At 38.7% G+C, this 14,168-nt stretch overlaps 1 protein-coding gene across 3 annotated transcripts in view; it reads left to right on the top strand.

Moving 5' to 3' along the window:
* LOC131067212 (cell division control protein 48) overlaps window positions 1-14,168 on the top strand; it is a 332,369-nt gene that overhangs the window by 58,115 nt on the left and 260,086 nt on the right. For all 3 annotated transcript variants that reach the window (XM_058002161.2, XM_058002160.2, XM_058002162.2), the window contains one exon: window positions 13,926-14,129. In XM_058002161.2, coding sequence (XP_057858144.2) covers window positions 13,926-14,129 — 204 coding nt within the window. The remainder of the gene's footprint in view (window positions 1-13,925; window positions 14,130-14,168) is intronic.

The following is a 14,168-nucleotide window of genomic DNA, read 5'->3' as shown; positions in this document are numbered from 1 at the left end:
CCTTAGGAAATATTAAATCCCTTCCATGATGCGTCCACCCTTGAAGACCACTTCTTAAAACAACTTGAAGTGATGAAGCTAGGCCAAGGGGTCAACTTCAAAATATAACATTAAAACATAACATTATTTAAATGAAATGAACTTATCTCTCCAAAAACATCCCAAGGCCAAAAGTGACGAAGCGAACTGAACCAACTGAAGAAGAAAACCAACTGTGTCGAAATAATCAGGATCATTGCCAGAAATAGAATTTACTAAAAATAGTAAATTCCAAAAAGTGCTCAGAACGCAAAGCCGGACATACCACTGTGAAGCCCTCTGAAAACCCAGAAAGAATCCGCGATCCAAACTCTAATTCATGAGCAACAACAACCTCCAAAATTGGAAACCCTAATTTTACCCATTGAGTAGCCTACGGGTCTCCGAAATAGGCCATCGGTCAACTGAAACATCACGCCTGAGAAGGGGATATTATAGTCCGCCCTCCCCAAGATTGCTTGTCCTCAAACAATTGCAAGTTTGGATGCTGCAAAATCTCCTCATTCTCCCAAGTTGCATCCTCCAAGGGCAAATTCTTCCACCTCACCAAGTATTCCTTGATTGTTCTTCTTCTCAAAGAACGTTATCTGGAATCAATACTCTCTTTTGGAATCAAAATCAACTGCCCTTCTTCGTCCAAAGGTGGTAATTGTGAAGAAGCAATAACATTATGTCCAAGTGCCTTGAGGCGAGACACGTGGAAGACATTGTGCACTTTACTACTCGAAGGTAGCTCCTACTCATAAGCTACTGCTCCAACCTTTCTGATGACTTGGAATGGCCCATAGAAACGAGGCTTGAGCTTCTCAGCTCCACTCTTTTTGAGAGTAGACTGTCTGTATGGCTGTAGTCGAAGATAAACCATATCTCCAACCTCAAAAGAGCGCTCAACGCGTCGTTGATCAGCGTACATCTTTTGCTGATTCTGAGCAATCTGCAAGTTGTTCTTCAAGGATTTCAAGATGTCTTGACTTTGCTGCAACAAATCCTTGTCTTGAGGGGCTTTTCTATGACCAAACACCAAATCAGCAAAGCTAGGAGCCTCATAACCATAGAGAGCCATGAAGGGAGACATCCTTATTGACATGTGAAAGGAAGAATTGTAACAATACTCGCCTATGTGGAGCCATTTCACCCATGCTCTTTGCTGCTCTGAAACATAGTTTCTTAGATAGCCTTCCAACCACTTGTTCACTATCTCTGTTTGTCCATCGGTTTGGGGGTGATAACTAGTGCTTGGAGTAACACCGTACCACTCATCCTGAAGACTTCTTGCCAAAAGGTGCTTAGGAACTTGCTGTCCCTATCACTCACAATGTATTTCGGCAACCCATGCAATCTAAACACCTCATGAAAAAACAAATCTGCAACTTGAGCTGCTGAAAAAGAGCTCGTGATGGCAAAGAAGTGAGCAAACTTTGTCAATCTGTCCACTACAACATAGATACAATCTTTGCCTTGGGCCTTTGACAACCCAGTGATGAAGTCCATTGATATGCTTTCCCATTTTTGGTTGGGAATGGGAAGAGGTTGCAGCAGACCAACAGGTAGAGTGTGCTCATTCTTGTTCATCTGACAAGTAGGACATTCCTGGATGTAGCGTTGAACTTCCCCTTTCAGCCCTTTCCAAGCAAATCTTTCCCGAATCTGCCTATATGTCTTGAAGAAACCTTGATGACCAGCAAGTGGAATGTCATGGAATGTCATCAAAATCTTCTTTTTGAGCTTAGAATCAGCCACCACAAAGATTCTACCCTTGTAGTGTATCAGCCTGTCAACCACCTTGTACCTTTCGTCATGAAAAGTACCTTCAATGATGCTGATTGCCAACTGATTTTTGGCATAATCAGCGAGCAACATGTCCTTCCAATCAGCAGTAAGCTCACACAATGAACTCAGATGAGGTCTCCTAGATAGAGCATTAGACACAATATTGTTTTTCCCTTTGACATACTCAATGTCAAAATCGTAAGCTTGAAGCTTACTCACCCACTTTTGTTGTCTCTCGTTCAAATCCTTCTAATGCATGAAGTGCTTGAGACTATTGTGATCAGTCTTGACCATAAATTTGCTCCCCACCAAATACTGTCTGAACTTAGCTAATGCGATTGCAAGCATTTCTTTGTCATAGATGGAGTAGGTCCTTTCAACACCTCTTAATTTTCTGCTCTCAAACACAATGGGATGCTTGTCTTGCATCAAAACAGCCCCAACACCTTCTCCAGATGCATCACACTGTAGCTCGAAGGGCTTGGAGAAATCTGGAATTGCCAAAACCGGACAAGAGCTCATGTTCTTCTTAAACTTATCAAAAGTAGTTTGAGCCTTTTCTGTCCAACAAAAGGCTCCCTTTTTCATGAGGTTAGTAAGAGGAGCAACGTTTTGTGAATAGCCCTTCACAAATCTTATGTAAAAACCACAAAGACCCAAGAACCCTTTCAAATGAGTCAAGTTCTCTGGGGGTGGCCAATCAACTATTGCCTTGATCTTTTCGAGATCAACCTTCACTCCATCAGCACTGATTACGTGACCAAGGTAAAGTAGCTCCTTCATTCCAAATTCAGATTTGGATTCTTTGGCAAACAGACTTTCTGATTCAAGGATGCTAAGCACTTCCTCTACGTGCTTGAGGTGTTCTTCCCATGTCCTTCTGTAGATCAGAATGTCATCAAAAAAGATTAACACGAAGTTCCTCAACTGCTTCTGAAAGACTTTGTTCATACAAGACTGGAAGGTAGCAGGAGCATTAGTCAACCCAAATGGCATGACTAAAAACTCGAAGTGACCATAGTGACATCTAAATGTTGTCTTCTCAACATCAGACCCTCTCATCCGAATTTGGTAGTAGCCCGACCTCAGATCAATCTCTGAGAAGAACTTGGCTCCATGTAGCTCATCTATGAGCTCATCTATCCTTGGAATGGGGTATCGATTTTTGATGGTGCTTTGATTCAAAGCACGATAATCCACACACATGCGAATGGTACCATCCTTCTTCTTCACAAGAACAACTGCTGAAGCGAAAGGACTCTTACTTGGACGAATGAAGCCCATCTCCAAGAGCTTCTTAATGTTTTTCTCAATCTCATCCTTTTGCTTCTTAGGGTATCGATATGGAGTTGTGATAACTGGTTTAGCCCCTTCCTTAAGCTCTATGACATGCTCTGAGCCTCATTCGGGAGGTGGCCCAGGAGGTAAATCAGCAAACACTTTACTCTTCCTGGTGAGTAAGGACTGGATATCAGGAGGGTAGTCCCTCTTTGTTTCAACCGGACTAGCTAGGAGAATCATACATTCCGCAGCCCACTCAACTTGATCATGTCGAATCAACTTTGCCATTCGCTTGAATGACACAATCCGAGGTCCATTGTTAGACATTCCTCTTAACACCACCTTCTTCTCATCGGATTGAAACTTGAACTCCATGGTTTGCAGATTTAGGGAGATCTCTCCAAGTGAACGTAGCCATTGAATGCCTAGGACGACATCTGTATCTCCAATGCTGACTACATAGAAGTCATCCTTGACTTCGTAGTTGCCCAATTGCATAGACATATTTGGGATCTTCTTGGTACAAGAAATGTGAAACCCATCAGCAACCATACCCTTGAAGCCTTCAAAATCTTCTGTTTGCAGCCCTTTCTTTGCCACCACCACTTCATCAATGAAGTTATGCGTTGCTCCAGTATCAATCAAAGCAACTGTTCGCTGCCCCTTAATCATCCCTCGAACCTTGAAGGATTCATTTTTTTGAAAGCTCGAAAGTTGAGCCAAGGTACCCCCACTTCCTTTTTCACCTTCAGATTCTTCGGGAACTCTTTCCACTTCGCTGTCATCACAATCTGATTGCTGGTCTGAAGAATCAGAATTGCTTTCTCCAATTGAATAGTATTCAATTTGATGAATTTTGACTCCCTTTGGGCAAATATGATCTTGGGACCATTTTTCTCTACACCGGAAACATAACCCCTTTCTTCAGAGTTCGTTAAGTGTCTTTGGATCCAGCCTTGTGAAATGAGTGTTATGCTGTTTGAACTTCTTATGGTGAGGTCCCTTTCTTTTATCCTTTTTGTGAAATAATGGCTTGGATTGAATTTTTGCCTTAGGAGTAGCCCACTCCATATTTCTTGCTTTTTTCATTGCCTCTTGTAAGGAGGGTGGATCGAAAGCTTTAATCCAACCCTTGAGTGGTTCCATAAGCCCTTCATTGAATAGGATCACCAACTGCCTCTTGGTGATTCCCGTGACCATTACTGAAAGCCTCTGAAATTCAACTATGTAAGCATCGACTGTGCCATGTTGTCTAAGTTGTGCCAATTCTTTGAAATGCACTTTTGGATCCTTTTTCTCGAATCTCTCTGTGAGCCTATTGGTGAACTCATCATAGGTAGTGATCGACCGATGCCTCAAGGTGACTAGACCATGGTACCACCATTCGTGTGCTACCCCATCTAAATGAAGCGTAGCAAACTTGATTGCCTCCTCTTCTGTCATGGGTCTAAGAGCTAGATAGTTGTCGAACTTCTGTATCCAAGCTCTAGCTGAACTACTGTCACTCCTGTCAAAATGTGGAATCATAACCTTGTTGATTGCTTGATGCAAATCCCTCTGTACTCTTGCTTCCCTATGTTCATGATGTCTCCCATGTCCTTTATTCTTCCTTTTATGATCCACGAAATCATTGTAAGACATGTCTAACTTGATTTCATCAGGAAGAGACTCATACTCAGCACGATCAAGTCTCAACTGTTCCACAAATGATGCATTCTCTCCCGGATCAGGTTGAGGATTCATTGGTGCCAAGAAGGTGGGTTTAAAAGGCCTGGAAGAAATGTTTGTTCTATTTGAGGTATGCGGAGCAGCATGTTCACTATGCTGGTTGGAGCTGTTGTGTTCTCCGGTGTGCCCTTGATTGTTCTATGAATTAGAACTCTGACCCATTTTCCCCATCATGAGAGATACCATATCCATTAAGGCATCCATCTTCCTCTTGAACCTCCTTCCCGGACTTGGTGTTCTTTCCCTTCCTTTTCCACTTTCATCCCGACTGCTTGTAAAGCTCTCAGTACCACCCACTGACCTCTCACTGTCCCCCATTTTTGTTTCCGGAGAAGAATCCAATGAGCCCTCAAAACCTCTGATGTTGTCTGACCTTCAGGAACCTGATACCACTGAAACTGAAACTGACTTGCAGCCTTCTTATCTTCCCTTGCTAAGTATCTTCTTTCTCTGTCACTCATAGAAGGTTTGTTTCATAGGATGGCAGGATGTGAAGCTCTGAGACCACTGAAATATCCCAAACCAATTTTTTCAATTTTTCAATTACAAAAAGTAATGCAACACACATCCGTTAGGGTTAGCACTTAAACCAAAACGATGCGGAATACAACTCTAACCAAGAATGTACACTAGGATCCCGGGTTGGGCAAGGTGTGAGCATATGGTCAGAGGGTCTTAAAGCATTCTGAAAGTGACTCTAACCAAGAATGTGCCCAAAATGGACTAACATATGGTCAAAGGATCTTAGTGCATGCTGAAAGCAACTCTAACCAAGAATGTGCCCAAGATGGACTAACATATGGTCAGAGGATCTTTACAATTACAACTGCTGAAAGGAAAACTCGACACCAAGCATGTGCTTTTAAACCAAGGGTGGGAATGGAGCTACCATATGGCGGAGATGCTAAGAACTTATAAATGGAATTAAATGTAAATAACAAGCGTGAAACGAAAATGAGAAGAAATGCTGTCAGTACTACTGTTCATCTTACAATTTGATAGTGAATGCTTGCCAAGATCATAAGATTAAGACTATACAATGCTGCAACAATATAGAAGACTCTCCCGAGCTTCATAAAAATGATAAGTCCAAGAAATTCTACTCAAGGATCAATCTTAATATTCTGATTTATGACAGACTTGCACTTGAAATGCTTAATCAACAACACATGGAATCACTAAAATGCTCATTACTCTCTTAATACTAGTCCGAATGACCCAAAACCAAAAGCAATGGCTTCCTATGAAGGAGGCGACCAAACCAATATCAAGAAATCATACATTAACCCAACAGATTATTTAACACGAACCCCAAGGCAATTCCCAGCAGTGACGCAAGGCAAGAATGGTGATTCTTCTCTATAAAATAAAACACTTCATATTAGAGTCTGCAAATTTGCACAAAGGAGCGCCCAGCCGAAACAAGAGGAAATATGCAATACCCAGAATGAATATGTTTTTATTCTGAAATATATGAGTGAAACTACAAATCTGCCCTGCTAACCGCGACTCTCGAAAATGAAATGAAATGCAAATAACTGAACTTCCAGCACAACTCGAGCTACAATGCAATCCTCACTACAAACTCTCACAACTACACTAAATCACCACTAGTTGCTATCTTTCAAGCAAGAAGCAATGCCAAGGCTAGGAGGCATTCATTCCTCGAAGCAACCCCAATACCATTCCGGCAGAGTAACACTTCAATAGACATCAGATCCCAAATGAAGGGAAGAGGCCTCCATTTATAAGCTTAACAAGGAATCTCTAGAGGCTTCTAGAAAGTGCGCCCTAATTTCACATTTGAATTTCTCTCCAAGAGATGGCACCACTTTTAAAAGCTATAATTAACCTTTATTTTAATTCACTTCTCTTCATAAAGTTGGCACCCCTTTTCATAAGCAAGATTTTAGACGTTAGGAATAATACAGATGCAAAAGCATATGGATTTCAAAGAAGCGATGTTGTTTAGTTAATCAAGGAGACAAAGCTCCTTTAAATAGAGTTACAAAGACTATGTTTCTAAAATAAACAATCGTTAACTGGAGGCGAAATTAGAAACAACTTAAATGACCATTAATAACACGAAGAGAAAGATATTATTCTAATAGCCTCCCTTAATGGTCATCGTTCTAACTACCAAGAGAAATAACAGAGAAGGTTGCCCCCTTCTTCTCAGAACACGCTGCAACAGAAGACAAGAGCCTGCCACTAACTTTGCCACTTGAGATGAGTCTGCCACCAACCCTCCCAGAAACTGCAGAACTTCTGGAGATACCCAAAACAACACCAACCGTCGAACCTGATGTTGGAGATCTGTCCCTCCTTGTAACTAGAGACACACCAAGAACAACCGTCACGATTTTGAGGAAAAAATCAACAAACCCTCCAAACTATTGCAAATGAGCAAGATGCCCGAAAATAGATTGCAAAAAAGAGACTAGTGCAGATGTTCGCACAACAACTCTAGGTGCGACTAAAAACAAATTGCAGCAAAGTACAATTTTTGAGGAAAAAATCATAAACCCTCCCATGAATTTTTTTTTTACAAGGACAAAAAATATTTAAAATCCCACAGATAATTTTTTTTAGGACAAAATTATTAAAACCCATAGATTTTTTCAAGGGAAAAAGAATACTAAAACCCACCGGATTTTTTTTAGGTAAAAAAATATTAAAAACTGAAACAAACATCGATGCCCATAGGCCATCTTCATGCTTTTCGAGGCACAAAAAACGAGGTACTAAGAAGATGCTAAGTGCACAAAACCTGACTGCCTTCCAACATTAAGTTGGTCAATGATGCCATCTTGCACGTTTCCCAATGCACAGAAAACGAAAAAAATGAGAAGAGGCGTTGGCTCGGAATTCAAAAAATTTGAATCCCAATGCAGAAATAGAGGCAGATGTGGGTACAGACTTCAAAAAATGAAGTACGACAGGCACGAATTTCAAGAAAAAAAATTCCAGCTGACCCAAAAAAATCTGAAGACAACCCAGAAATCCTTGCGAAAAACCCAAAAAGAATTTGCTATCGGAATTTGGATCCGCTGGCTCGAAAATTGAGGCACGAAAATCGAGGCACCCAAAAATGACAATGACCCAGTGGAGATCTCGAAAAACCCACCACAAATCTGTAGTCAGAAAATTTTTTCGATTGAATCTGGAGGGTCAAAACCCTAGCCGAAAATGCAGATTTCTGTCCAAAATTGGCAGAAAAAAAAATCTGTAGGCGGGAAAGTCGCGTGGTTGCGCGAAATGCAGGAGAGATGGGTCGCGGGAGAGGGCAGAAAATAGCGAGAAAACCCTAGTAGCTACAGCCAAAACGAACTGCCATAGTAGCAATTTCGAATAAACAAATAAATTTTTCAAAAAAAACTGTTAATTGAAAAATTATTTCGAAAATAACCAAGGCTCTGATACCATAATACAGATGCAAAAGCATATGGATTTCAAAGAATCGATGTTGTTCAATTAATCAAGTAGACAAAGCTCCTTTAAATAGAGTTACAAAGACTATGTTTCTAAAAGAAACAATCGTTAACTAGAGGCGAAATTAGAAACAACTTAAATGACCATTAATAACATGAAGAGAAAGATATAGGAAATATTAAATCCCTTCCATGATGCGTCCACCCTTGAAGACCACCTTTTAAAACAACTTGAAGTGATGAAGCTAGGCCAAGGGGTCAACTTTAAAATATAACATTAGAACATAACATTATTTAAATGAAAGGAACTTATCTCTCCAAAAACATCTCAAGGCCAAAAGTGACGAAGCCAACTGAACCAACTGAAGAAGAGAACCAACTGTGCCGAAATAATCAGGAGCATTGCCAGAAATAGAATTTACTAAAAATAGTAAATTCCAAAAAGTGCTCGGAATGCAAAGCCGAACATACCACTGCGAAGCCCTCTGAAAACCCAGAAAGATTCCGCGATCCAAACTCTAATTCACGAGCAACAACAACCTCCAAAACTGGAAACCCTAATTTCACCCATTGAGTAGCCTACGGGTCTCTGAAATAGGCCATCGATCAACTGAAACATCACGCCTGAGAAGGGGACATTACAATCAAATATGTGCCCATCATCAATCATCCCTTGTGGGATATCCACCAAGTTCAAATCAACAATTTGCTCAATAGTGAGCTTGCAGTAATCCATCTTCAGAACTTCGGCTTCTGTGCGGAGATCTACCCAGATGTCCTCAATGCGATGCACATGCAGAAAGGATTTCTTGATCTTCTCTTTCATACCCCTGTAATCAAAATCAGCTCTAGGTTTAAACCTTTTGAGCTTGATTTCCTGCATTTCAGTCTCCATGGCCTTAGCCTTTACAGATGTGACAAGGGAATACCGGCCAATTTTCAATGGGTTTGTGGTGGAGATACCCATTCCAACCTTGTGTCTAGCAGACTGAAAAGTGTGGACAGCCATGATCTGTCTTCCCAACTCCATAAGAATGATCTTATCAGTTGGGTATCTGGGAAGCATATATGACTGACCGCCATAACATCCGATCCTCATATAGGTGAAGGTGGGAAACTGCAGAAACAAACATCCATACTCGCACACCCTTGCCCATGCCTCGTCTGATACTCTTTTGTTCCTGAGATTTGTGTCAAATTGACACATGAAATATCCAAAGAATGCATCTTGGACTCTTCTGAAGTGCAGTCTGTTGGGTCTCAACGACAACTGGTCATAATATTCTCAGACTGGTATAAGTGAGTGATCACCCTTGATAGAAAGACCCAGAAAGTGTCTAAGTGATGCTGCCAAATATACCAAATAAGAATTCATGAAGAAGGTCATGGTGGTAGGAACTATTGCAAGTTGTTCGCACAAGGCATCGCTAATGACTTCTCCCTATGAAATGTGATGAGACTGCCTTATGAACATGATGAACTGGTACATCCATGGCTCAAAGACATTGGAATGCTCAAGGCCCATCATCCTATTGAGAAGGGTTATGGTGTCTCCTATCTCCCATTTGAAATCGCAGCGGTACAACTTAGCCCACCTTGAGAAGGAGGCTCGTGGCTCTTGGATCCACCTATTGATGTGTCGTTTGCAATCTTTTTCCCTCTTCACATAATACACTGCTGCACTTTCTTTGGAGATTTCCATATAGACTGGTGCAGGAGGTATTCTGAAGACCTTCTCGATTGTATCTGTATCGAGATGGATTATAGCTTCACCATCATCATTTTTGATGACTCTTGTCTCTTTGTCAAAATGATGGGCGCAGGCAAGAACAAACTCAGGTTCTAGGGCAGCCACCGGGAAAGAAGACGCATGGTGGATATGGCTGTCCAACAGTTGTTGCATGTTATTATCTTGTGGATCTTCCACCCTATTAACAAATTCTGACATATCCACGTTCCCTATTTCCATGTCTCTGATGCGATCCAAAGGAGAAGAAACCTAGGAAGGTGCAACCTCGTTTTGATATTTGTCATATTTGTACTTCATCTTTTTTGAAGCTGGAGATGCTAGCAAATTTGACATTGATTGTGAACCTGGAATACTTTCTTCAAACTGAAAATGCTTCTCCAAAAATGCAACAATCTTTGGAATGAAGAAGACAAACTAACAAATAGAAGCAAACCGCAATCCCCAAACCCTTGCCACGTTTTTGGAAAAACGTTTTTAGTTGCAAAAACGTGGTAATAGATGCAAGTAAATAGGGCCAAATCCTTAGGATAATATCATGCATGAAAGTGTCAAAGCCAAACGCCCAAGGAGGAGATGAAGAAATGGCATTAAATCCTTAAAAAACGCAGCCAAAAGAGGGTCACATGAAAAAAACATGGCAACCAATGCATCTTTGATGGCTTATTGAATGACTGAAAGCTTATCACAAACTCCACGCCTAGGTGAGGTGAAATCGAACTAGGAGATTGCAGCTTGATGAAGTTTTAAACCCCCAAAATGTGGCATTTTGGAAACACGTGGTTGCTGATTTGGAGCAAAAAACCAGTAAATGCAAACCCCAAATGGCGTGACAAGTGGTTTTAAATGTATAAGAATAGGGTAGAAACCAAAACGCCTCTCCTTCCTAGAAGATCTCCACAAAAATCGATTGAAAATTTCCACAAATTTGCTTTCAATTGAAAACTGGGTTTTTTGGAAGATATGACAAGTTCGAATTTGCATATATGTGAAAATCGGGTTTTGTGGAAACAAAGACAAGTTTTAATTTCACTTTTTCCTCATGTTTAGGCAAAATCGGGATTTTTTAGCCAAATAGCAAGTTTTATTTTTCACTTTTTCACTTACAAAGCCAAATCGGGTTTTTGGGAACAAACTGCAAGTTCAAAAATTGTTAAAAATGCACTTTATATGTAAAATCGGGTTTTTGGGAGAGAGATGCAAGTTTTAATTACTTGTAAAAGGGAAATAAAATCCCTACAACAAGTTAGAATTGCTTGCACACATGTAATGGGGGTTTAAAATCCCTATTACATGTAAAAACCATTAAAGTAGGGGTTTTTGGAGAGAACTACAAATTTATTTGTAACTTAACCAAAAAATCCCTATTTTAACTAAAAAAGACCAAAAAACAATAAAAATAATAAAATCAATAAAAGGGAAATTTAAAACAAATTACAAGTAACATCTTTTAATAAAAGTGCACATGTAATAAGCCAAAAATTCCCCTACAAAGACCAAAACAATGGACATCATCAAAACTTGTAGTTTGAAGAAAATTCTCCACCTGCAGTTGGGATTTTAAAACCTGAAATTGAAGGAAAGACATAGCAAACAAACCCAGAATTCGACGAAATTCGAAACGTAGTTCGAGGATGGACTGCGGATTAAGCCAGCCCAAGGATTAGTCGAAATTCTGCCTTGGAAAGCATGCCGTAGAGTAAATTTTTTCATTTTTTCACAAAAATTTTATGTAATGGTCCTTCATTTTTGGAAACAAAAATGAGGACAACAATTATTCTCTATATCCTCCCTTACTTGGGACCGAAATCTGAATGTATACATATACTCTTCCTTACCTTTTCACGAAGAGTCGAGTCCCTTCTAACTTTTCTTTTCATAAATGCATGGCCTCTATTCATAGCTACTAGTAATTAAAAAAAACGATTCATAGAATGATTTGTAATTATTACTGCATAGGAGAAAAGCAACTTCAATCTTATGAGATTTATGTTTTGACCACGATAAGTATATTTCCTTTGTTTTTATTGAAGATCTTAGACTTTGTTTTTTGGTAACCACCGATCTTCAACCAACTTTGACCACGTTAATACTCTTAAGACGTAGCTTTCCACTGTTTCCATGTCAGTTTTGGCAGTCTTTGCATGCACCGTAGAAAGTGAAGAGTAATTACCCACGGACAGTAATATGCGCAAGTTTTTAGATATTCAAATGTCTTATTTATATGAATATCTTTTAAATATTATGAAATATATTATTATTTGTTTTTGTCACCTATATTTATCACTTAGTTTGACCACTGTTTGCTGTTATCATTATACAGTATACTGATTTTATCACTGCATATGTACTTCCAACCTCATGATATATTCTGTGTGCATCTATATTACTGGATATATAGATTACTGTTTTTAGATCACTGTCGTACTGTCTGCATCTATATTTTTAGATTAGGATCACAATCAGACTGCTGCATATGTATGTGTAAGGCATACTAATGTAAGGCATCCTTGGAACATAGTAAGCATACAATCTTCTTTGTCATCAATGACAATTTTTCCATCAAATTATGTTTATAATATAATATTAATTTATTTTTTATTTGAATATTTCAAGATATTACTAGTAATAAACATAAATAAATATTAATTAAATAAATAAATAAATTTCAAATAATCATTATTTGGTAATTATTATATTAATAAATAATAATAATTGATATATATATGACGATCAAGGAGGGGACATGACATGTCAGATATCGGACCTCTTTCCTCTGTATTTCTGTAGCAGCATTTAGAAATAAGAGAATCATGTCATTCTTATATTCTAGTCATTGGATATGAAGTGAATAGTGTGTTTAATGAGCTGGTGTTAAGCATGTATTGGAAACTTCTCAGACCTGTATATGCAATTAAAGGTTAGCATTTGTCTCTCTGTCATGTGAACGATTTCTCTCAGCAGTGATCTACTTTGGAAATGCAAATTTTGATTATCGGATATTTCAAGTTTCTGACATCTATGAATGCAATACAAAATGAATGTTAATGAAGTTAATACAAATAAACCTCAAGCATGCAAACTGTTGGTGTTAATGTTTATTCACTATATTTGGAATAGACATTTACTTGGAAAAGGAAAGCAAAAAAAAATAAAAAAATCATATTTTGGGGTGGGATACTACACAAAACATAATGGGTTGGCTATAATAAAACATTTCTAAATCAATGGTCTACAACTAGAGCACTCTTTAATTGAATATTTATCTTTTTTTAGCCTGAAGCATGATGAGAGAGAATGGGTGTTTGGATACAGTAATAGAGATATACATTGTATTATATAATATCAATATATACACAGTTCTGTTGTAGATATTACGTTTTTTCTATTTTTTTAGTGACATACAAATTTGTTATGAAAAGTCTTGTTTACCATATCTAATAGCATAGTAATATTTTAGACCGATTTAATTTTAAAGTTCTTATGGTTGTTCATTTCGATGTCTGCTACTGTATTGTTAAATGGTGAGTTTTCTCCTAAGTTCAAAACTACTATTGCTTTGATATTGTCTTGTGCCTATATATCCATCAACAGGTTGAGTGATCAAATGTTTTGTAAACAAGATTCAAAATATCTCTGTATTAAAAGGAGATGCATATATGCAGGACTTCAATTTAATTTGAACGCTTATTGTCAAACTTTTTGTTTCTTTGCTTTTGTCCTATAGTCTAAACAAGAGAAAGTTAAAGCTTTTTTTTCCCATTTTCTTTTTCCAGCCTGTTTGAGTAGTGCATACAAAGAAGAACATATATGATAACTTTTCTACAATTTTTCAAGATTCAGTAAGCTGATATAAATATCTTATTTCATATAGTTCTCTCAGTATTTGGCTCACTTTCAAAGATTCATCATAATATTATTTTTTGTAGGTTTTGGCTCGTACACATTTCCATAAATCAAGCATACTTGTTTCAAGAGGAATGATTAGGCTTAGGGCTGTCAATTACACTCGTGGAAGTGGGGATTTGATGGATCAGCAGGTAGATCTAGATCGTCGTATTTTGGATTGGATTGTAGGTCTTGATACTGAAATTGATGAGCTCATTGAAGGAAGCCATTTATACAAGCCCAAGGTATGCCTCATATCTATTGTGCTTATATATATGGCTCTA

Source organism: Cryptomeria japonica, chromosome 3 (assembly GCF_030272615.1).
Source record: "Cryptomeria japonica chromosome 3, Sugi_1.0, whole genome shotgun sequence".
NCBI classification, from domain to species: Eukaryota; Viridiplantae; Streptophyta; class Pinopsida; order Cupressales; family Cupressaceae; genus Cryptomeria; species Cryptomeria japonica.
This window is presented reverse-complemented; position numbering and strand designations above follow the sequence as displayed.